Source organism: Aricia agestis, chromosome 8 (assembly GCF_905147365.1).
Source record: "Aricia agestis chromosome 8, ilAriAges1.1, whole genome shotgun sequence".
NCBI lineage: Eukaryota > Metazoa > Arthropoda > Insecta > Lepidoptera > Lycaenidae > Aricia > Aricia agestis.
This window is the reverse complement of record NC_056413.1, coordinates 10631893-10656576: the sequence shown is the minus strand read 5'-3', so window position 1 is coordinate 10656576 and position 24684 is coordinate 10631893. Positions and strand designations below refer to the sequence as shown.

At 38.2% G+C, this 24684-nt stretch overlaps 1 protein-coding gene across 2 annotated transcripts; it reads left to right on the top strand.

Moving 5' to 3' along the window:
• Positions 1 to 432: 432 nt before the first annotated feature.
• LOC121729330 lies at positions 433 to 21232 on the top strand. Of its 2 annotated transcripts, XR_006035953.1 has the most exons (11): positions 433 to 1729; positions 3399 to 3609; positions 3790 to 3943; positions 4550 to 4710; positions 7345 to 7511; positions 7841 to 7981; positions 8566 to 8730; positions 14076 to 14301; positions 16528 to 16684; positions 18232 to 20619; positions 20760 to 21232. XR_006035953.1 is itself a non-coding variant. In XM_042117810.1 (10 exons), exons 1-10 carry the CDS (start codon positions 932 to 934, stop codon positions 20045 to 20047), a joined length of 3996 nt encoding a protein of 1331 aa, XP_041973744.1. In that variant the 5' UTR covers positions 433 to 931; the 3' UTR covers positions 20048 to 20665. The 2 variants fall into 2 exon arrangements, 1 of the variants encoding a protein (XP_041973744.1); XM_042117810.1 differs by lacking the exon at positions 20760 to 21232 and having other exon boundaries at positions 18232 to 20665.
• Positions 21233 to 24684: the final 3452 nt, after the last annotated feature.

Here is a 24684-nt window from a genome sequence, read left to right as displayed (position 1 = left end):
TAAAAAAATCGTAAGAAAATGTAATTAAAACCAGAAAAACGAATAAAATATTTAATGACTGATAAAAAACAATATTTTCTCTGATGGTGGGCATTATCCACAGAGTACCTTTTTATATGCATTATCGTATGACAGTGACAGAAACTGACAAGAGACATAGACAAGACAAAACCAAAGACAAGATGCTAATGATAGTAGATACAACTTTGTAAAGTAGTATATTTTATAAAAATATCTATATTTAAAAATTTCATTATATTCAAAATTATAACCAAAAAGAGTATGCGTAATTATAATTTTCTTTGAATATTTTCTTGCCAATCAAAAAAAAATAGATTTCTTATCACAATTTGACAAAAATTCTCATTTAATAATAATTATTTATCACTCGTCGACGTCGTTACAAAGACACTCTGCTTCAAAGATGAACAACCAAGAACAATCTTTGTGACAATGTCTGCATCTGTTGACTAAAATTTGAAACCTATTTAGCTTTTTAACAAGGTCAACAGTTTTCATCAACTTGTAGTCGCCAAATATAATTAAACATTAGTAAATACTGACTAAATTAGTTAAATCAATCTGTCTTTATTCAAAAGATAAGTGTTTATTTCCGCGAAAATGGTCAACACTTTGTTTTTCGCAATCACAACGTTACATGAACATGGATGACCTAAAATGCGAATACGTAAAGAAAAAAAGATGCCTAAGATGGTCTCAAGAAATGATAGTGGGAAAATATGGGAGTGATCAAAACTTTTACTGTGCCGAATCAAACATGAAAGTGTAAACTATCGTTTTATGAATAGTGAGTGCCTGAATATCAAAAGTGAAAATGTGATGTGTCAAACTGATTGTTTACTTCGCGACAGACAGGTGACGGTGAGTGGTTTATAGAAGTGGTTCGCGAGGGCGGAGGGTGACGGGCGGTATGTCGAGCCGTTCGAGTCCCCTCAACGGCGGCTACGACGCTGCCGAGCCCGCTGTGAGGCTCTCGGTCCGCAAAGATCTGTTCCCTCAGGATGGTCTCTCCGATGCAGCCTCCGACTCGGACTCGGAACCTCTGCAGGAGGATTTCGACAGAGTCTCCTGCGTTAAGCTAGAGACAGATTTCGAGCAGAGCATCGACGAAATCGCCCACCAAAAGATGAAGGTGATCAATGGAGCTCTCCCGTCCGCACCTCGGTCGCGCCATAAAAAACACAAGCAGCATTCGAAACGCGATAAAGACTCACCTCCCAACGGTTGTCCTCCTAAAGAAAAGAAAAAGAAGAAAAAGTCGCACGAATCACATAAAAGGACGCATTCTTCGAATAGTGTAGTGTCACAAGTAAAGGGTGGTAAAAATTTAAATTTAGTGAGTAGTAGTGAGTGCCAGGAGGAGGAGCTAGCCGAGTGCGAGGACGAGAGCGAGACCTCCGAGGATGAAGTGTTACATAGTATGAAGTTACCCATAATTAATATATCGAGGCAAAGTGGCAAACCGTACAGCCATGAACTTAGTCAATTATCATCCAAAAAGAGTAAAAACAAGGACTCCTCTAAGGAACAAAGGACACATATAGTGATACCCTCCAGTGGTAAACCGCGTTCTATGTTGGGTCTCTGTAGTTCTCGTAGTAAAAAGAAATCTAAGAAGACTGAACGCGCAGCTGTTTACAGGAGCCAGATCGTGGACTCAAATACCAAACTTAAGATTAAGATTAGAAGAACAAGGGAACAGGACACTGTATGTATTTATTTTTATGTTTGTTATGTTTACATTGACTGCTAATAATGCTTACCCATAATATTTTGTATAATATGTAAATATTGATAAAGAAGCAATTTTTTCTCCTGATTCCATTAACTATTACTATTAGTTACTAGTGTAGGAGTTGGCTAAAATGTATTGATGTAACTACTAAAATTGTAGTATATTTTTGAATATCATGTTAGATAATTTTCAAGTACTTACATTATTTTTAAAACTAGAAGGCACAAACAGACAGTGTTAGTATACAAATTACATATTGTATTCTTTATGTTTACAATGGAGGATCTCACATAACAAAACTTTGTAAAATATGTTTTTATCAGTAAATGATACTATAAACTCCAAGTTAATAAACATAAACATGTGTGTTCTGTGTGCCCTAAAAAAATCAATCATAGATTCCGATTAGAAAAAAAATGAACTCTGTCAGGCAAAAGTCAGTTTAAATTAGTAATATACTACATATAACAGCCTATGTTAATTAATTACATGTATTTACACTTTCACTCATACAAATATTCTAAGGAATTTATTAGAGCTTTTCCTTGTGGCCTTTGTATCTTTTGGGTGCACAAGAATCCAAACAAAAAAGAATTATACTTTCATAAATAACTGTAGAGAGTTAATCACTAAAGTACTATCTTTCAGTATACTCATTATATCAGATCAGGCAGATTGGTTGCTCTACTATCAGAATATTTATAAAAGGAGATGTATAGTTTTCTATAAAATCAGTTCTCCTTGTTTATAAAAAAGTTAAGAAGTATTATTACATACAAACTTTCATCCCCTATTTTAACCCCTTGGAGGTGGAATTGATCAAAATCCTTTCTTAGCGGATGCCTACGTCATAATATCTACCTGCATGCCAAACTTCAGCCTGATCGGTCCAGTGGTTTGGGCTGTGCGTTGATAGATCACCATGTCAGTGTAGTCACCTTTGAGTTTTATATATATATAGATATAGAGTTACATAACAAGTTGTATCTACAACTAGAAGCTATGTTCTATAAGGAAGTACTCAAATAAAAACCTATTATTTGGCCAAAGTTAGTAAAGACCAAACTTTTAATATTATGTAATAAAATTTCCCAATAGCGTAGCAGAAAACAATCTTACTCCAAGTATGTTATTGTGAGACTGATATTTAATTGTTATTATCACTTCTCAGTTATCAGGCCTAAATATAAATTAGTCTATTATATATTAATAATGGCACACAAGTTTAGCAAAGTGTGTGGAATGTGCTACATTATTTATTCTTGCACCTTGCCATCTAACAGATTATAATTTATCAACCAAAACAAAATTCTATAAAGCCAGCATTTTATCATAATATTAATTGTATCTTATCTTTTAAATTATTATGAGTTCAAGTTATAAAATTTTCATCCAATTTAATCTACACATTTTTTCCAATTTAATTTAATAATTTACTAAATTCATACTATGTATAAAATATTATTTAAATCTGCAAATTATTTAGAGATTGAATTTTGTGCTGATTCTCTACTGGCACAATGTGATACTAAACAAAATAATAGTACAAATTTTACTTTTACTTACATTGCAACAAGTGTATAATAATTTAAAGCTTTTTTGTAAAAAAATATTTACAGAATTCGTACTTCCCGACTTACAGGTTGTGCCAACACCGAAACTAATATCCGATTTAGGGCAAAGAAAATCCAAAAAGAAAAGAGCCTACTCCCCAGCCCCTAGTAACAGTTCCGGGGAGGAGTATGATCCAACTAAAGGTGATACGGCTGCCTCAATAAGTGTGGCTGCCCCAAAACCACGGCATTCACAGCCCAAAACGCGAAAATCAAACAATAATAACCCTAAAAGTAAAGGTATAGTACATTATAATCACATTAAAAGACAAAATGTTAATTAAAACTTAAAATATGTAATCAACACTTATTTTTCACTACCAATAACACTCTAAAAATATATTAAAGGGAAAGAAAAATTACCAGTGTCATTACATCATAACATTTGTATAGTAATATAATCAATTTAATATTTTCTAGATAAAGCTCAAAAGACTGAAAAAAGTAGAGTAAATGTAGAGCAAGCTAAGGATATTGGACCACAGAGCCCGTGGGCAAATGCCTTGCCTGAAGAAGTATTGGCTAGGATTTTTGACTATGCTACTCAAGCAGGCTCTTTACCAACTATTGTAAGGTAAGTTTTAACCCGTCGATCGTGGGAAAACGAGACACAATAGATATTCTATTGTGTCTCGTTCACCAGTGAGCATACCAGGGGCTTGATGTATTTATAAAAAAATAAATTAGATACACACACATGTTTTTTATTGCCATAAAAGTAGCTATTTTCAGTAATGGTTCTAAACATAACTCTTAAGATCGTATTGGCCTTAAAGTTGAGTTTTATAAGATATTTATTTTTGTAAAATGTCCAAGTAGTGTCTACATAAAGAATAAATTATTATTATTTTAAGAACTGGAATGTAAATCGAAGTTTTTAAAAATGAACGAACAATTTTTTTCTTAATATTAATTTAACATAATAATGCTGTATCAGGATGTCTTTATAACTTCCAAGGTGTCTATCATTTGAATAAATGATAATCTAATATAATATTATATTAAATAATAAAAAATATTTTATATTCAATCAAACAAATATGTTACTATGTACAGTGTACACCTACAATTAAATTTTTTATAGATCAAAATTTAATCAGTGTTGTTAATGAATTATTTAAGTAGACATATACATATTATTTTTACGGTGTGTTTATTCATATATATTTTTAATTTTTAGATTAAGTAGAGTATGCAGACTGTGGTACAATGTGAGCTGTCGGCCCGAGTTTTGGAAGCATATGGATCTCGCTCAATATGCGATTGAAAAGTTCAAAACTGATTACAAGCTAGTGTGGATTCTTGAAAATAGGCTGTCGCAATGTCAAGTTCTCAATATAGGTGAGTTCAGTTTTAAAGGTCCAGTTGTACCAATCTGGACTAAAGCTATAAATTGACTAGATGACGCGGACGTTGCGCCAAAATACTCGCGCGTTTACCGCGCGGGAATCATGAATTTTTCCTCTATAAATAGTATCCTATGTCCCTTCCCGGGACTTACTAAACCATACCAAATTTCAGCAAAATCAGTTCAGTGGTTTGGGCGTGAAGAGGTAATAGACAGACAGACACATTTTTTGTTGTTGAAGCACTGATGCATGATTCGGAGTAATTTTGACAGGAGTTAATATACTCAACAGCATTGTTATTTGGTTATATATAGTGACCGACCGAACTTTCGGTTTCGGTTTCGGCCAGTTTCGGCCAAAAAATCTAGTTTCGGCCTTAGTTTCGGTTTCGGCCAAAATATAGCCGAAACCGAAACCGAAACTCATGCATCGTTCGGTAAACTTCGCAGTTAACTCGAGCTTGCTTGCCAGCGAGGCCCTGGCTCATTTCGCCACCATCTATTTAATCATGTTTTGAGATTGTGTATTCCAGATTAGTCCCAAATCAAAATTAGCACTTCCTTTTATTTCCATTAAATTGTCTTAACTTATTTTTATCGAAATTATATTATTGAATTTTATTTCTACGATAAAAGCAGGCTTATTTAATATATATAACTGTTGGCAAATTACGTGCTATTTTAATAATGTTTCCCAAACAAACGATTTAGTAAATGCTATGATAAATTGAATTTTGTTTGACTGTGAGATTATAGGATATCTTAGGATATATCTTGTGAGATTTATTTAGTAATCTCGCCTCACTCTTTTTTTTTGGACACGCAATCTCTTAGGACTTAGACCGTTCCTACCCTGCTAGAATCTTATCTAGCCCACTTCCCCGTAAGCTTCACTCTTGCGGCCTTCAGTATATTCTTCAGGTTTAGTGACAAAACGCTTTCTGGAGAAATAAAATGTGACGTCAACTGCAAGTTTGCTTAGTCATTTCGTTTTGAACTTCGACCGCGGTCGTGTCCATGTCTCCCATAAAAATAATATACTGCAATTATTGATTTTGTTTTCAGTAGTACGTCGTTCAGTAGTATGTCTAAGGGAGGATTTCACCAATCGCACAACTTCGTTTTATAAATTTAATTCTCATTAAACACGTTCCTACGGGGATCAATAAAAAAGCAAGAAACGATATATAAACTACCCAAACGCATCATTTTATTCGTCTATGATTTTCGTTTCGCCATGACACTACACTGGCAGGACTTTAACGGCTTTAATGAAGTTTAACCGTGCAACATTGGATGTTCTGAAGATAAAACTCGGATCGTTGTGAACTTTATGTTAGTGAAATGCAATTAGGTGCTATAAACGGGTTTATACGTGTAGAACCAATTTAGTGTACACTAAGCGCGTTCTATTTCTTAGGTGAATCGCACCTAAATAAAATGACTTCAAATAACTTCTAAATCACACTTAAACGTTTTATTAAACTAAGTTCTCATTGAACAATGAACGCGTTTATATGGCCACGTGAATCTCGTTTTGTTTCAAATAGATTTTACATTCTTCATTAATTAATCGCGATTAATGAATCTAATTTTGAGTTATACGTTTGATTGATGATTTTTATACATTTTTATCATCTTTGAGCCTTGTCACGTTGTTTTAGTAACAAATAGCAAGAAACGATAAATAAGCTAACCAAACGTATATCTGTGAAAACTGTCAACTTAACAATTTTTTCGCCTATGTTTTTCGATCTGTCATACACTACACCGACAGGACATGTGTTTTATGAAGTTAAAACTCCAATATTGGGCGTTCAGGAGATAAAAATCGGATTAGCTGTGAATGAGACGAAACGCATCTACTTGGAATCGTATGAAAAAACGGAATATAGTACAAAAAGTTATTCGAGTCTAAGAATAATAATATTTATGGTAAGAAATGTCGCAAAAAGTAAAAAATTCAATGTGGTACTTTTTCTTTAGTTTAAAAAGTTGTAATTTATGTTAAAATCAATAAATTTTAGTAAATAATCGTAATTTTGAATGTTTTACCAAGTTTCGGTTTCGGCCGAAACTAAGAGTAAGGCCGAAAGTTCGGTTTCGGTTTCGGCTGAAAAATCAGTTTCGGTCGGACACACTTATATAATAAAAAACGCCAGTAAATAGATAAATTCTTGTCAAAAAACTCTACTCACACATACCACAACGTCACGAAAAAAAGTGGTTAAGCTATCGTTACGCCGTACCGCGTACGCGTTAATAAATACAAACGATAACGACTACAAAATATGGTACATTTAAATAGTCTTTTCATTTTTATTAATAAATACGCGCTTACACTTGGGCCAAAATTAGTTTATCGCGGGGGAACCTTACTTTTATTCGGGACAAAAAGTATCCTATGTCCTTCCCGGGACATAAAGTATTTTCATACCAAATTTCATCAAAATTGATTCTGCGGATGTGGCGTGATTCGTGAAGAGGTAACAGACAGACAAACAGACTCACTTTCACATTAATTTATAATATTAAGTATGTTCTGGTGCATATTGTGGATTAGCCTTTATGTGGTGTACACACTACACGGGTTGGCTTTTAATTAAATGACGTCATCATCTTTACAGCCCAGTGGAAGGTGAGCAACGTGTCGTGGGTGCTGGCGTGCGTGGCCGACTACTGCCCCGGGCTAGTGGAGCTCAGCGTGGCCGGCTGGAGCCGCATCACATCCGAACAACTGTACGAGCTCATGCAGGGGTTGCCGGCGCTCCAGCGGCTGGATCTGTCGCTTACGGTGATTTTGCTATTTTATTTTTGCTGTAAAGATTTTATATAATTTTATTTATTTATTTGTAGCATTTCCGTCGTAAGATTTTTATTTATCTCTAAGCCCCGGCGCGCACTAGCGGCCAGGTCGCGACGGCCATCGAGATATAGACCTTAGTATGAAACCGCCATAGACCACGGCGGCCAGCGACCACACCATACTTTCGATGGCCCTCGCGACCTGGCCGCTAGTGCGCGCCCGGGCTTATGCTCCCTATTTTTAATTTATCGTAATTCAAAATTGTTTTTTTAAATATCTTTCTTGTATCTTATTTTGTAATTGTTGTTATATCTTAGTCTGAGACGGGCGGTTCTTCCACGTGTCTGTCAGCGGCGTCGATGGCGCGAGTGGCGGCGGCGTTCGGCGCGCGGCTCACACACCTCATACTCGCCAACAACAAGTTCACCGCGCTCACGCAGATACTCACTTCTGTTGCGGTATGTTAATCTTACTAATAAAACTATTTACACGTCATATAATTCTATAAAATCTGCCAATTATTGTCTCTTTATTGCTATGAAAAAGTTTACTACATGACAAATATATTTTTATATTTAAAAAGAAATTGCTAAACTATACAATATTCTGTAACGAATAAAGATATTATACACACTGCGTAAATAATATCTTTATCATTAACAGGGTATATCTAGTAGACTAAGATGTGCTATGTTATACATATGGCTGTACTAAAGTTTCTAATGTCAGATTAAAAATTAGCTAAGACTATACTGGCTAGTTATCTAATTACTTCAGCTAGCTTTTGTAGAATCGCATTTACTGACCTCTCTCAACGTAGCGATTCCACTGGACCTTAAAAACACATTTCCCGCAACGCTGCATAGCTGCTCAGCTCCTATGAAAACAAAGCCGAACTGGCAAAATTGTTCTGTTCTATATATCATAACATGAAAATAATAATGATTGTGTATTTAATTTTTATTTTTTCTCTAAAGTTATATCAGTAAGGACTGCTTTGTCTGAAAATAAAAGATTTTTATTTATAACTTCGTATCAACAGACGCACTGTGCTAATCTCGAGGTATTGGACATATCGGGTGCACTGGCGATATCTCACCCCGCGCCGATACCGCTGGAGGCGCTGCAGAAGGGCTGCCCCAAGCTGCGCGTCTTCCGCGCCGCCAACTCGCAGCTCGTGCTGGCCTCAGCCACCACCTCGCAGCAGGTAGGCTAAATGCTAGCCAGTTTGAGGGGGGATAATGTCTTCTATGATGTAGTAGCCTTAACCGTTTCATATATTCATGCGCGGACGCAGCACTAAATGAGGGAATTAATGTTTTTTTTTTATGAAATAAGGGGGCAAATGAGCAAACGTGTCACCTGATGGAAAGCAACTTCCGTCGCCCATGGACACTAGCAGCATCAGAAGAGCTGCAGGTGCGTTGCCGGCCTTTTAAGAGGGAATAGGATAATAGGGGAGGGTAGGGATGGGAAGGGAAAGGAATAGGGGAGGGTAGGGAAGGGTATAGGGTAGGGGATTGGGCCTCCGGTATACTCACTCGGCGTAACACAGTGCAAGCGCTATTTCACGCCGGTTTTCTGTGAGAACGTGGTATTTCTCCGAGACGGCCCATTCGTGCCGAAGCATGGCTTTCCCACGTCTATTGAATTCAAGATTTCCGTTTAACTCGGATTCGGAAACGTTACCATGCTTTGAAAGTCTCGCAATAAATTTTCGGAATCCGAGTCTTTACTTCTACTTTATTTTTTTATTATTATTATAATTTTTAGGGTTCCGTACCTCAAAAGGAAAAAACGGAACCCTTATAGGATCACTTTGTTGTCCGTCTGTCCGTCCGTCCGTCTGTCAAGACCCTTTTTCTCAGGAACGCGTGGAGGTATGAAGCTGAAATTTATATCAATTACTCAGGTCTACTGTCCCTTGAAGCTGTGAAAAAATCAAACTTCTAAGCCAATGCAATCAAAAGATACAGCCGTTTATGCTGCAAATTTTCGACACTTGCAAGGGAATCAAAACCTACAGGGTGCTTCCCGTGAACTCAGAATCTTGAAATTTGGTACGAAGCAACGTCTTATAGCATAGATAAAGGAAAAATTACGATAACCATAAATTTTTAGTTACATCACATAATATATTTTTTTTTAATAATTTTAAACTTACTACCCATTTCCTCATAAACGCGTAGAGGTATTAAATTGAAATTCATACCAAATACTCAGGTCTATAATACCTTTAAGCTGTCGGAACCCTCGGTGCGCGAGTCCGACTCGCACTTGGCCGGTTTTTATTATTATTATTATTATTATTGTTTATAGAAGGAAGTTACTCTTTCATCGCTCCCCTTTACAGTAGAGATGGGCACGTACCTGGGTATTTACCCATCTACCCGGTATTTACCCTCACGTACCCGGTAAATACCCGTATCTACCCAAAAGGGCGGGTAGATAAAATTCAATACTTAAGTCACAACCACCTCAAGAACGGTAATAGCTAGAGAGTTGAAATTTTCACAGATTGTGTATATCCGTTGCCACTATAAAAACAAATACTAAAAGCAAAATAAAATTAATATTTAAGGGGGGCTCCCATACAACGAACGTGTTTTTTTTGGCCTTTTCTGCTATCTTATCAATAATAGCAAAATGTAGGTACTTGAATTTTTACACAGTCTTTAGATGGATGTTAACTTTAATATTTAATAATAATATTAATATAAAATAAAAAATTAAGAGGGGCTGCCATACAAAAAATACAAATTTTGTCCTAATTTTTCTTTATAATGGTACGGAACCCTTCGTGCGCGAGTCCGACTCGCACTTGGCCGATTTTTTTTATTTACATTCTATTATTTTATTAATAATTTAAAATATTTGAAAAACCTTTAAAATATTAAAAAAATATATTAGAAAAAATATTAGAAGACCCTTGAAAATTACTTTTAAAATAGACAATGTTTAAGTACCTGGTTAAAGAAATTATATAAAAAAATATGTAGGTATAATTTTTTATTATTTATACATATAACACGTCCTATCTTATATAAAATCTGATTTGCTTTGATTTGCTTCTGATTTTTTTAACTTCTCATTCTGCTAGCGATCTGACTTCTAGACATTGAACTAGTCGTTTTGAATTTCTTTTTTGTATGGCACGCATCCATTGATGCGTCTATATATTTACTATTTATCTTTATTTACAGAAGATTTTGTGGGGCTCGTCTTTTTAATCTTTTGAATGTTTGGTTTGGTAGAGTTTTATCAATTTTTTTGCCAATATATTGGGATGTCATTTTATCCTTTTACAATAGTTTTGAAGGGAGTTTTTATTCGTAACATAATATGGGGCTCCAGTTATTGAACGCAGGGTTTTAGATTGGAATCATTGTAGAATTTCTGTGTTTGATGTGGAGGTTGTGCCCCACAACTGCATCCCATAGGTCCAGATGGGTTTGAGTATGCTTTTATACAAAATAAGTTTATTTTATCAGCCAGTAAAGCTTTCGTAGCTGCTTGTCTAAAGCCTTTCTTTTGTTCCATATATGTGTTCTCCATGTTAATCGCCTGTCGAGATAAATTCCTAGGTATCTAACATCGTTTGACTGTGGTATTTTTATCCGATTAAGTTCTACTTCTGGACATGTTTCGTGTCTTAATGTGAAAGTTACATGGACAGATTTATTCTCGTTGGCTTTTATCCTCCAATCTTTTAACCACTATGATATTTCGTTTAAGGTTCTTTGCAATTTTGCCGATGCTCCATGGGCTGTTTGGTCTACTGCGAGGATTGCTGTGTCATCTGCGTATGTATATGTCAGAGCTTCATCAGTACTTGGAAGGTCTAATGTGTTTAGAAGGTAGAGATAAGGGCCCAATATACTGCCTTGCGGCACTCCGGCTTCGATTTCATGGAGACATGTGACACTATATCCGTACTCAACATAGAAATATCTATTGCTGAGGTATGCGTTTATAAAGAGGTAGAAGTTTAAGGGTGGCTTTTTACGAACTTTATACAACAGTCCAAGATGCCATAATCGATCAAAGGCCTGTGATATGTCCAGAAAAATAGTAAGATTTGCTTTCAAAAGCTTTTTGAATTTCTTCTACCAGTCTGTGTACCTGCTCCACGGTCCCATGCGCTTGGCGAAAACCGATTTGGTGATCGGGTAACAGTTTACTCGCTCTGATTTCTGGCATCATGCGTTTCAGGAAGAGTATTTCTAAGACCTTGGAGGGCACTGGCAGAAGACTTATAGGCCGGTGAGATTTTTCATCCTATGGATCTTTTTCGGGTTTGGGGATTAATTAATATTATAATCTCTACATTGCGGGGGGAATTTTTTTTTAAATACACGCGGATTTGTGTGAGATATTTGATTCTACTTTCTGGTAGCTCTTTTAGTATTTTTGGTAAAATGTTTACGCCAATTTTAATGCTGGGGAAGATTGTTAAAGTGGTTCCCTTAAACGAGGATATACTATTGGTGACTTTTTTGTGGTGAACGCGCTGACTTGTGTTTTGGTGCGGTTAAATTAGACTGAGTTACGTCTACCCCATTCCACCCCGAGAAATATGAGAGAAGTCACATTATCTGTACTATCATCTGCATAGAAATGAATGCCGTTGGTCTGTAACATGTCATTGATAGGCTGTATGAATAGGGTGGGAGATAGCACACAGCCCTGAGGGATACCAGTGTCAACAGATAGAGTATCAGAGCATTCACCATCAATTACGACTGCTAAGAAACTTGTGACCCTCTTGCATTATTTCTTGGATGTATGGAATCTTGGATAATAGTGAAATTGTATATATCCAAACTGACAGCTAATACCCATAGTTTCAATCGCCTGAGCCAACGATGAGTTAGGTACGCCAAGAGAGCCGAGCCGAGCCTTAGTAATCCCTGAGCGTCCAAGTGTCGAAGGGGCTGGCTATTGATGATGGACTCCATCATCTTCGAGAAGGTTATAGCGATTGATCTGCTGTTGGAAGAATTGGAACGGTCACATTTTTTAAGTATCGGGTTCTCAAAAAGCTGTCTTTCAAGAAGCCGAAACTATGTAAGTAGGATAGTTGAGCCAAAAAAGACGCGTAAAGACCGGAGCCAACTCTGGAGCACTCACTGGAGCTACTTGCACTGAGCGCTGATAAAACCGAATATCCGACATGACGCTCATACTTCGTTACCATAACGAACCATACCGGTTGGCGGTTTCCGCCCTCATCATAAAGGGTCGAGTTGGACGACATGAGGACATGTCATAAGATCGGCATTCTCTTTTGCGTTTTGAAGGAAACACAGTGCAAGCGCTGTTTCACGCCGGTTTTTTCGGATTCGACCCATTCGTACCGAAGAATCGCTCTCCCACGGTTAAAAGGGAATTTTTTTCTTTTAAGTAACGCACAGGCCAAGAACTTTTTATATTTGATCATTAGTTGCGTTTATACAAAAACAGTACTCATTTACATAATACATTAATTTGCATGTACATAATATATAGGTGTCAAGACTGTAAAGGTGCCTCTTCACAATTGACCATACTGGCCCACTACTAGCCATCGCCATTGTGTAAACGGAGTAATGGTGTATGATGGCGGACGATTTTCAGTGTATATTTTCAGTAGACGTGACATTGTGTACTGGTTATATAAGAGACAAGATTTTGCACACGTGTTCCTCTAATAAAGTAGGCATCCACTATAATTGTATTTCACAAAATTCTTACCTCAAAGAGGTTTTATACCTTGAGGTTGTAATAGTATAGGCTCAAGGTTAGTTAGTGGAACCTTATAATTTCTTAGACACAATTACACAACAATATTTCGTATTAAGTGCCTACAATTACTAACAAATATTGAATTACGAGAACCTATGTATTTTAGAATTTTTCAAAGTTTAGCCTAAAGGAGGGATGAATGTTTTGAAATTACGCACGCGTGTTTCCCTTAGCGATGAAGGCGTCCACTAAGACGATTTACTCAATTCCCAAAACCTTATCACCATTAAAAGGCAGTATACTTTAAAGAATATTAATATCACACATACGAAACCAAAATTTAGGAAAAAAGTTCAAAAACACAGCGTTACTCTTTGACATGCGGCCGGAATTCATGAAAAACATGGTTTTGTATTGCAAACATACATTAGTTTAAGACTTAAAGGGGCTTATTCGAACAGTTACGGGCTAGTGACCAAATTTGCATTATTTAATGGAGGTTTTACTAAGGATTTACTAAAAAAATATATGTGAAAACGTACGCTGAATTATAAATACCCACCATTTTTGGGTATTTACCCAATCTACCCGGTAAATACCCAATCTACCCGGTAAATACCCAGGTGGGTAGATTGGGTATTTACCCATCGCCCATCTCTACTTTACAGTGAACTCTATACTGGGGAGTGCGGACACATACACAGCCTAAAGTATTATCACTTAGTTTTGTTACACCCTGTAGTAGGTAAATTTTACTATTTTTTTTAAAATATTCTAGCATACACCTCTTTTGTAGCCCTAGCATTAAAGCCTTAATGATTTATCCAGATGGAGTCCGGCGGTTGGAGTCAACTAGAAGAACTATCTATAGCTGGCAATGCGACGGTGGAACGCGAAGCTCTCGGCGAGTACAGGTTCGGTGACGAGGCTTTGGCTCGCCTCGTCCGAGCTGCGACTAGACTCCGGCTGTTGGATCTGAGAAACCTGCAGCGATTGACAGACAGCGGCCTCGTGAGAGTCCCAGCGTGGGACTTGCAGCATCTGTTCCTTGGAGGTATGTTTGATCGCGTCAAAGTAAAGGTCCAATTCCACCTTAGTAATTGATTCCGTAACTAAAAGTCAAGTGATGTAGCATTAAGAAAACTAGGATCCTAATTAGCGAACTAAATCGGAAGAAGTGTGGCTTCTGATTCATGGAATGAGAAGCTTCTAATACATACCCATACTACGTGACCCATTTAGGGGGGGGAGGGGGGTCTTCAAAATACTACGCTCGGTCACGAGAGGGGGGGAGGGGGTCTAGAGTTTTGTCACGTAGTCAATTTCGCCCGAGAGAAACGTCATACGAAAAATTTTTTTCTCGTCATTTAATACTTAACACTGGCATTTATTATGGTTATTTATAGCCAACAGCCATTAAAAAAACAGGCACTGTTGTCACTTATCAGGCATTTTGAAGTTTGGTGAAGCTGTCAAGCTTGGTGATCATATTTACTATATATTTTAGTGTTCGATTACAATTTGAACTACAGTCGTGACTAAAATAGTAGGTACCATCGAGGAAATTGATTCCTAAGTAGTTGACACACCAACGTCATGTAGTCGGATCATGTCAATTCAATGTTAATTGTGATCTGTCGGTTGGGTTTAACTTTAAACGCGACCAAATTACTTAGGTCCGCTATCTGCCTAGAAATTAATTTCTCTGATTGTTCTATTGTAATTTTAGACTATCACTAAAATATATTATAAAACAAAGTTTTCCCCCATGTCCCTTTGTTAATCTTTAAAACTACGCAACGGATTTTGATGCGGTTTTCTTTAATAGATAGAGTGATTCAAGAGGAAGGTTTATAAGTATAATAACATTCCTTAAATAGTGGAAAAATACTGTTATTATTGGGCTTTCTAATGTGATGTCGTAAATAATTACATTTTTTTCCGCTTACATTGCAAACGCAGGCTGAACCCTACGAGATTTATCAAAATAATGTACCAAGTACTGTACACATTGAAAAGGTCTACAGAAAACTCCGCAATGGTATATGTCTACCTCTTATGGATATCCCACAATAACAGTTTTTTGTCATTTACTTTTAACGACAAAATATTATAGTGGCTAATTTTCGAAGCGATTTTAACCAATACGGCATTAATCCTTATTCAATAAAACCATTGTAAATTGAATATCTATACTAATATTATAAATGCGAAAGTACCTCTATCTGTCTGTCTGTCTGTCTCGCTATCACGCCAAAACTACTGAACCGATTGTAATGAAACTTTGTACACAGATAGTCTAAAGCCTGGAAAAGGACATAGGCTACTTTTTAACTGGAAAAAGGGGTTGTAAAGGAGTGTTTCTACGTAAATTTGTTCAAATTAAGTTAGTTCCAAAAATTAATAATAGATGACGATGTGCGTCGTCCTACATCGCACAAGCGCTTACTCAAACGTGTTTCTATAAGAGGTGGTAAGGATAACGAAAGTTTTTCGCGAGTTTTTTTTTTTAAGTTATAAAAAGATTTTTGAAGTTTGAAATAATCGTACCGCGGAAGCATTTCTGTAGCCTACATGGAAACGGCAACTACCGCACGCTACAAGCTGAAGTCCATATACCCGGGCTGTGCGAAGCCGGGGCGGGTCGCTAGTTATTATACAATATTATACATAAATCTAAGTGATAATACTTTAGGATGTGTATGTGTTCCTAACATAGAGTTCACTGTGAAAGTAGCAGCGCTGAAAGACCATTTTTTCACATCTGTATGGAGAAAAAAAAATTTGCTCATTCAACGCTGCTACTTTCACAGTAAAGTTTTTTTTTATTGGTGTCAAGTATTTCTTTTTGGCAATCTATTGGGTATCAATGTATTTTTTGGAGATCGTTATTTTTATTTACTTATATAATGAAGTAGCAATAATTATCATAAATATGCAAAGAGTTTTTGTAATAAATAACTTAATAAGCACAAAATATATGAGTCAAATTATTTTCATTTGCTATCTAGTATGTACTCTTTCAACTTGCAAAATGATTAAAAATTATTCTTGTCAGTACCACGTGAACAATTGAAGGGGGGGGGGGGGGGGGGGGGGGGGGGCATTAAGGTGGAATAAGCCCTTTAGCAAGGCATGGGTTCGATTCCGACAAAGTTAGTTTTGGTTTTTGAAGGTCTCCTCACGTTCCCTAGATATAAGACGTAAGAACGTTTCCTAAAATCTAAAAGGTTTTATCTGAGATAACAACAAACAAATGATTAAATTTTTTCGTACCTAGGTTGTAACGTCACTCGTCAAAACAACGCCTGTTTGGAACTGATATGTGAGAAGTGGTCGCACAGTTTACTAGAGCTGGACCTGTCCTGGGCGTCGGCGGCCAAAGTCCTCGACGACGCGGTGTCTGCACTCGCTGACTCACCCAATAGCAAACTAAGGTAAGTAAACATTATAAATAATTCTAGAAAAACAGTGAGATTAGAAAACTAAATATTAACTATATAAAGAAACTAAATATTTATTATACACAATAGGCTACTTGACCTATATTCAATTTCATTGAACAAACGTATATTTCTAGTAGAACATGGCCTAGGAAACCGTATTTCACCCTTATCATCAAATAAAAGCTTATGATTGATAAATAAAGTCGATTTGAAAATATGATTTTATGAAAATAGGATTTGTACTGACGAAAACGCTTTTGCGGTACTTCCGATTTGGATGTGACGTCATCCGACTCGTAACTTAATATCTTTTATTTATCGCGCTCGTTATATGTAAGTTTATTTGTACATAAATAATAAGAATAAGCCTAGAAAGATTTGTAAAATATATATTCTTGAATAATTCAAATAAAACATCAGTTTTATATAATATTATCTCCATTTATTGTAGACGGGAAATGAAATGGCCAAAACTTTTATAATATCTACTGTTCTTAATGAATGCCGCCTATAATTATTGGCTTACACATAAGTGCATGTTTTAGTTAAGTAAGTGTATTTATATGTATTTTTGTGTTTTGCTGTTGGCGAGTCTAATAAAGAAATAAATAAATTTTCTCCAAAAGTTTTCAACATTACAAATTATTTCTAATTTCTTATTTAATTCTTTTATCATTTTTGGGCACTTTTAGACTCGTACATTTAGTACATAAAAAATGTTCAATAAAGAGAGTCTAAAATACAAAACGTATGAGTCATACGTTTTGTATTTTAGACTCTCTTTATACCCAAACCGCTGAACCAATTTTGCTGACATTTGGTATGGAGATAGTTTAAATCCCGGGAAATGACATAGGATACTTTTTATTTCGAAAAAAATTACGGTTACCGCGCGATAATCAAGTTTTGGCGCAACGGAGTTGCGGGCGTTATCTAGTAAGATATATATTTTTTTTATTTAAGATCTTTGCACACCTTCTATAACATAATAATTAATAGGCTACTTGACCTTATTTCTTTCTTCATGGTAATCGCTTCTTAATCATTCATTTTCACAAAAAAATAACTAATATTTTACACAGTAGAAACCCATAAAAATGTTGATTGAAAAATATGCCTCATAAATGGCGCCGAAAACACTGTCCGCCATAGTGTGTGTGTGTGTGTGTGTGTCATACCGTATGATTACCATGAAGAAAGAAATTAGGTCAAGTAGCCTATTAATTATTATGTTATAGAAGGTGTGCAAAGTTCTTAAATAAAAGAAAAATATCTTACTACATAACGCACGCAACTCCGTTGCGCGAAAACTTGATTATCGCGCGGTATCCGTAATTTTTTTCGAAATAAAAAGTATCCTATGTCATTTCCCGGGATTCAAACTATCTCCATACCAAATGTCAGCAAAATTGGTTTAGCGGTTTGGGAGTGAAGAGGTAACAGACAGACAGACGGACAGAAAGACACATTTTCGCATTATAATATTAGTATGAATTTCTTATAGCATGCAATTTGTTATAACGACATTCCTTTTGCAGAATTCTCAACTTGTGCGGCTCGTCTGTGTCGTTCGAAGCTGTCAAAAAGGTGCTGTTAAAGTGCCCGCATTTAGAGTCCATCAACCTCAGCTCGTGTCGAGCCCTCCCCCGGGGTATAAAGAGACTTTTCACTGGAACCGATCTTCAGAATCTCAAGGACAGTCTCGATCCAGAGAAGGAAGCGAAGGCCAAGGAGGAGGAAACCAAGAAGAAAAAGTCGAAGAAAACTGAAGCCTCAAAACCAGCGTCGAGTGAGAGTGACTCCGTCAGCACCGCGGCTGAAACTTCCAAGTTAGAAAACACTCCCCCCATTAAGTCCCCCGAGACTGTTTTCCAGGAGCCAAAAAGTGTATCGGACAGCAGCATGTTGCTCGATAAAGTTTCGCCTGCTGAAGCTAAATTAAAGTCTCCGACAGCTAAATCTGAGACAGCCGGCTCCGAGACGCTTCCGACGTCAGTCGAAAGGAAACACAGTTCCAGAGGATCAACACCGAACTTATCTAGTCCCCTCGCCCAGTCCAAGCCCGACTCCTCCTCCACCCCGAGCTCGGACCCCTTCAAGACCGACTTCGGGAGCCCCCATTTCAGTCCCGTCCAGAAACCGGATAGCCAGGTGCCCCACAGCCCCGGAGTCGCGTCGGAGCCCATGAAGACCAGCCCGTGGAGCCTCGGGTCGTTCAAGCGCACCCCGACTCACAAGTCAGAGGCCAGCCCGCTCAATAGATTGGAGGGCCCCACAAAGCTCAAACACGGGAAAGTCGTCGAGCAGTGCAGCCCGACGACCTCGCTGGAGAACAAGCCGAGCCCCGAAACTTTGGGCGTCAAACAGAAGGAGCAGGACATAAAACATCCCAACAACTGGAGCTACGCCCGCCAGGAGTCCAGCCCGATGAGGCGCCAGGAGGCCCAGTTCGCCTCGCAGCGGAGCCCCTACTCTGCGCAACCGAGCCCGGCCCAGCCGAGCCCCTACTCGACACAGCCGAGCCCTTACTCGACCCAGCCCAGCCCATACTCGTCGCAGCCCAGCCCGTACTCCGCGCAGCCCAGCCCCGACACCAGCCAGATCGCGAAGCCCGAGCTGCAGAAGACGGGCTGGAACACCGGCGGCTACAGCCCCATGCGGAAACACCCCGCGCCGTTTTCCCCGCACCCCGCGACCCTCGCGAGCCCCGACCCCGGCCTCGGGCTCAAGGTCGACGGCGTGATCATGAGCAACCCCAACAAGACGCCGGTCCAGTACAGCCCGATGTCGCGGCCGCAGCACCCCAGCCCGTACTCGCCGCGGCCCGGCGTCGACCCCGGCTACGTCGCCCGCCGGAGCCCCGGCGTCGGCGGGTACAGCCCCATGGTCCGGCCGGACTGCCACCTGCCCAGCCCGGACGCGGCGCCGCCCCGCCCCCCGGCCCGCCAGGACGCGTACGGCCGCACCATGGCGCTCAAGATGCCGGAGGGGCCGCCCACCGCGCCGCCACCGGAGATCCCCGGCTGGGGCGCGGACCGGTTCGGCCAGATGAGCGCCGCCACCGCGCAGAGCATCGAGTCGCTCGTGTGGAGCGAGCTGGAGGCGGGCATGCTCAACACGCCGCCGCCGCAGCCCTGGAGCCAGTCGCCGTTCGACGGCGGCCCCCGCCGCGCCCCTGACGCCGGCGACCCGTGGACGCTGAGCCAGTTCCGGATGGAGCCGCCGACGCCGGACCAGCACACGTTCGTGGAGCAGAACGTCAGCTTCGAGTCACTCAGCACGCACCTGAGCCACCAGCACGCGCTGCAGAGCTACCTGGACGACAACTTCAGCGAGACGTCGCGCGTGGACTGACGGGGCCCCGCGCCCCGCCCTCTCGCCTCGTCGCCTACGTCTCTCGGTAGATCCCCTCTAGGGTAACGCTCCTATAAATTTGAACAATTACTATTAGATATTGTAAATAAGAGTATTTAGATAGGTGTAAGTGTAACGAGCTAGGTGCGTCTTTCAGCCTATGTGATCGCATTCGGACGAGTTCGATCGACGGAGTGTATAGGTGTCTTATTCGTAGTGAAATACGTTTTGCGTCGCGATCTGTTGTAATAGTGTTCTATTGTAGTTTTGTATTTATATATCTACCTTTTGGCTGTAAATGATTTTATTTGCGATGAATTCGAAGCAATAATATTTTTAACGCTAGACGCGGCATAGTGGTGCTACCCGCCCGAGTGAAGTGTCACTTACATGCAATATTCCATTACTGAAATCGTTTAATTTACACACATTCCTGTTTTTACTAAGTGCACTCGCACCGTACATTTACACAAGAATGAGCGGATGCCACATTGCTTTCTTGTGTTGTGTCTATGCTGTCGTGTTATAAAATTTGATATATCACATTAATTTGTTACGTTATTAGACATGGCGTTATCAAACAATAGCTATGTCCACACTGTGCACTTTCATCTTCAATTTTCGTCATCAACTTTTGAAGTTCGCTGTTGAGTGCGCTATAACGCATGCCCTTGACGAACGGAAAAAGACACAGTGTGGACGAAGCTATTAGTCAGGAGATAAAGTGGGAGAAAAAATTACTCGCTATGCTGTCACAGTCTTGTGTTGTCGCTAGTCGCCTCAACACAAATTCAAAATTAAAAAAAAAAAAAACAAATGTGACATACGATGTTATGCCGATGCGACGACGCGACTCTCTGAAGCAATGTGGCCTGGCTCTAAAAGAGTATAGCGGTCGGGCTTAGTAAGCCGGCGATATTGTTAGGGATGCATTACATAGAATATAAGATAAAATGATCTGAGTTTCACACGAGCAACAATTATGTAAAGCTTTGCCATGTTGATTTGTAAAAAGAATTATTTATTTGTAAAATTTACTGCTAAATTATATTTACTGGGTTATCATCGAATCTGCGTACACTAGTTAAGATAACGTATAAGATTTAAACACCAAAATGTTGCAATAAATCGTCTTGTAAGATAGAAGTAATATCTATATCTACAGATAGACATAGCACAGTTCTAACGGCCGTTCCCAATATTTGATCTATCTCCGGTTTTGCCCTACTGGAGATATGAATAGCTCACATTAGACATTTATGTCAATTGTGAGCTATTCCTATCTTTAGTAGGGCAAAACCAGAGACAGATCAAATATTGGGAACGGCCGTTAGACAATAGGCGCGAGATAGCCAAATAGGTATAGAAGCGCGACACAATATAATCGATACTGGATATTTCAACTGTCGTAAAGGACATTTTGACGATAATGATTAATGACTAATGAGTGACTAATATCTAATACAAGTAGTCTAGCTATTTGACCCAGCTTCGCTCGGTATTCGATAAACCACGATTGAAATGTCATTTTTAAAAAAATGATTCCTAGCTAGTTCGATTTATCGCCCCCGAAGCCTATATACTAAATTTCATGAAAATTGTTGGGAGCCGATTCCGAGATTCCAATTACATTATTACAAGAATTACTCGTTTAAAGATATCTTACTTATAAGTAATTTTCGCCAAAATGCCCTTATAAAACAATAATTGGGTATCGTAATATTTCTCAATTCTCCGCCTTTGTCGCGCTAATCGCGATAAGCTGCACAAAGCCTACAGTTGTCAAACGTTCCCAAAAATGGACTGCCCAATTTTTTTTCAATCTAAATCGATGATCAGCCAGTAAGTGATGTAAATATATTTAATATTATTATCTATAAATATATATTATGTGCTCATTTGTTCTATGATAAGAAATTTTATACAATCCGTGTAGTTTCTGTATAGTTTACTTTTTACTTTTAGTAGAAATAGAACTAGATGAATTTCTAAATAAATGTTGATATGGTTTCACATATTGTGTTTTGGGTTTCTGGTAACGTTAAAAAAGGTTGAAAGTAATAAATAGTGGAAATGATAAGAGTCAACTGTCACTATTGGTAAACGATAAAATATGTAACTAAGGGACAAGGGTTAAAGGAAAGTAAACCATTCCTATAAACTGTAATAATTTTCGACCTTTTTGCCATGCACCACAACAGAAAAAAATGTTTATGATCTTATAATAAGTCATTATAATAAGAAAATGTTCTATATATAATATCCTTGCAAACAGCGAAATTTTTATATCTTCTTCCACTAATACAGCTAGTACAGCTCGCGTTACCAACAGCCCAAACATATTAAGTATAATGCATTTTACTTAGCTATGCGACGTTCTTGTTTATATACTTTTACAGAGTAGCCAAATAATCATGAGTTTAAAATATTATTTTACGCGTGTTCAGATCGGTGTATTGTTTTATCACAAACGGATGACTAGTACAAAGTGCTTTTGTAAATTTTATAAACGGCGTAAGTCGTGCACGTATGACATACCGTAACATCACCAAATATTGTTTCAACTACTTTAGCCTTATCGAATGCCTGATCTTTAACTGAAGAGAATATTTTATAGTTTTATTAACTTATTACAAAAATAAAGAATTATTATCTAGTATACATAGTTGTATGATATTAAAATTAGGCGAAATATTATGTTAAATAATCGTGTACTATAGTATGTATAAAATAAAGTTGACTAATTATCGTAAGTTCTGTTATGTAGAGATTTTTGTTTGTAATATTGTTATATTACTACATGGACTCCACCAGAGTGGTCCAATTTTTATAATCTTAACCAATAAAATATCGATGTGGTTGTATATTTACATTTTGAATAGATTGTAATCTATTTATTAAATATCTTTCGTTGAGACCAAACTTTATCCCATCATTGTCCTGCCCCATTCCATTACCTTCTCGCTCTATTTGTTTTCAATTTGGTAGTATTTTAAAGACCGGCCTTTTCAATAATCTGTGTCAAAAACCTTCTTTTTATTTTATTATGTACGTCTTGCAAGCCCTCAGATATGGCATAAAACAAGATACTTTATAGAAGTAAAAAGACATTTTTATAGTCAATGCAGAGAGAAAACCGGCCGGAGCGACCGGACTTTAAAAATAAAAGAAATTGTTATTAATCTTATACATTTATATATTTTGTATATTTCAACAAGCAACAACATAAAGTACAATAAAATGTATTATGTTTTTAACAATAAGAACTATAAACTAACATTTATAGCCTTTTAGGAAGTAACTTATATTTTTATTAATTATAAAATGCACATGCTTAAAGAAAAAACATGCAAGAAAAATATCTATCTCGCGTAAAATTATTATTTATATAACATAATACATAATAATCCACGATCTTAATATCTCTCGGCGGCACTAGAGAGATTTATTTAACAATCACTTTAATTTAATATAAGTACCTAGGTTTTGACATAAGCGCTATACATTCCTCTAAAGTAATGATTAAATGTATCCTAGGGTCTATACAGATGAACTGCAATCCAACCTCAAATTGCAGGTCAAGTGCAGTTTGAATGCAGTTGACACGACTGCAATAGAACTGCAAACCATTATCAACTGCATTCAAACTGCACTTGAACTGCAATTTGCGGTTGGATTGCAGTTGAAATGCGGTCCGTCTGTATAGACCCTAAAGTGCAGCCGTTATGTGGCAAGATGACAATAATCTGGCTAGTTTAAAAAAATACAAGAAAAGGAAATAAAACGAAAACAATATTTCATTTAATGTACAGTGCAACGCAACCGGGTTGGTAATGTCCCAAGGCCATCTTCGTATAAGCCGAAAATCTTAGGGCCAACGCTAAAACTCGCGCGGGCGCACGCTCGCGTGTGTATAATGAAAAATAGTATGGGCAGCGCAGGCGTGTGCGACGGAGCGCGGACGCGGGCGACGGACTGTCACACGCGCAGCGGACGGCGGGCGCACGCTTTTCGCAATCGACATTGCTTCCGTTGACGTCTTTTTGTCAAATAATAAATTAGTAAATAACCCATGGTAATCTACTCGACACAACTGTACAAGCTCGTGATAAAAATTATACTAGCATCGCTAAATGAGATGGGCGCACGCGACGGGTGCCCGCTCGCGGATTCGTGGCCCGCGGCGGTATTCCGACGCCCGCGCCCGCGTCCGCCCGTGTTTTAGCGTTGGCCCTTAAATGCAAACGTAAGTACAAAAATTTCAGATCCATAAATCGCCAAAGCAAAAATGCAAACAAGGTATAAGTAGATGACTAGATCAAATCCATTATGCATATTCGTATTTCTGTTTCTAACGCTTTCCTGTCATGTGGATTATTGTTGCGCGCGGATGGAGATTGGAGGCCTACTACGAAATCGTTTTGAGACTCAAACAATCGAATAAGAATGCCGCGTCCTGCTCCAACAACGTCATTTCGCGTTTGTTAGAGTAGGAGAGTTTAGTTGTACGGCCCCTGGTTCGCATGCGGATGACAACATGCTCTTGCTGCTGCTGCACGCGGGTTGTAATCATTGATATCAATACAGCACAATGAAAGTTATTGAATTGTTGATACGCATTGATGATACGCATGACA

What these genes read in the sequence shown, in the direction of transcription:
- LOC121729330 (XM_042117810.1), top strand. Translation starts at nt 932, where the DNA reads ATGTCGAGCCGTTCGAGTCCCCTCAACGGCGGCTACGACGCTGCCGAG. An exon ending in GAACAAGGGAACAGGACACT is followed by an intron (nt 1,730 to 3,398) that starts GTATGTATTTAT and finishes CCCGACTTACAG; the next exon opens with GTTGTGCCAACACCGAAACT. An exon ending in CAGCCACCACCTCGCAGCAG is followed by an intron (nt 8,731 to 14,075) that starts GTAGGCTAAATG and finishes TGATTTATCCAG; the next exon opens with ATGGAGTCCGGCGGTTGGAG.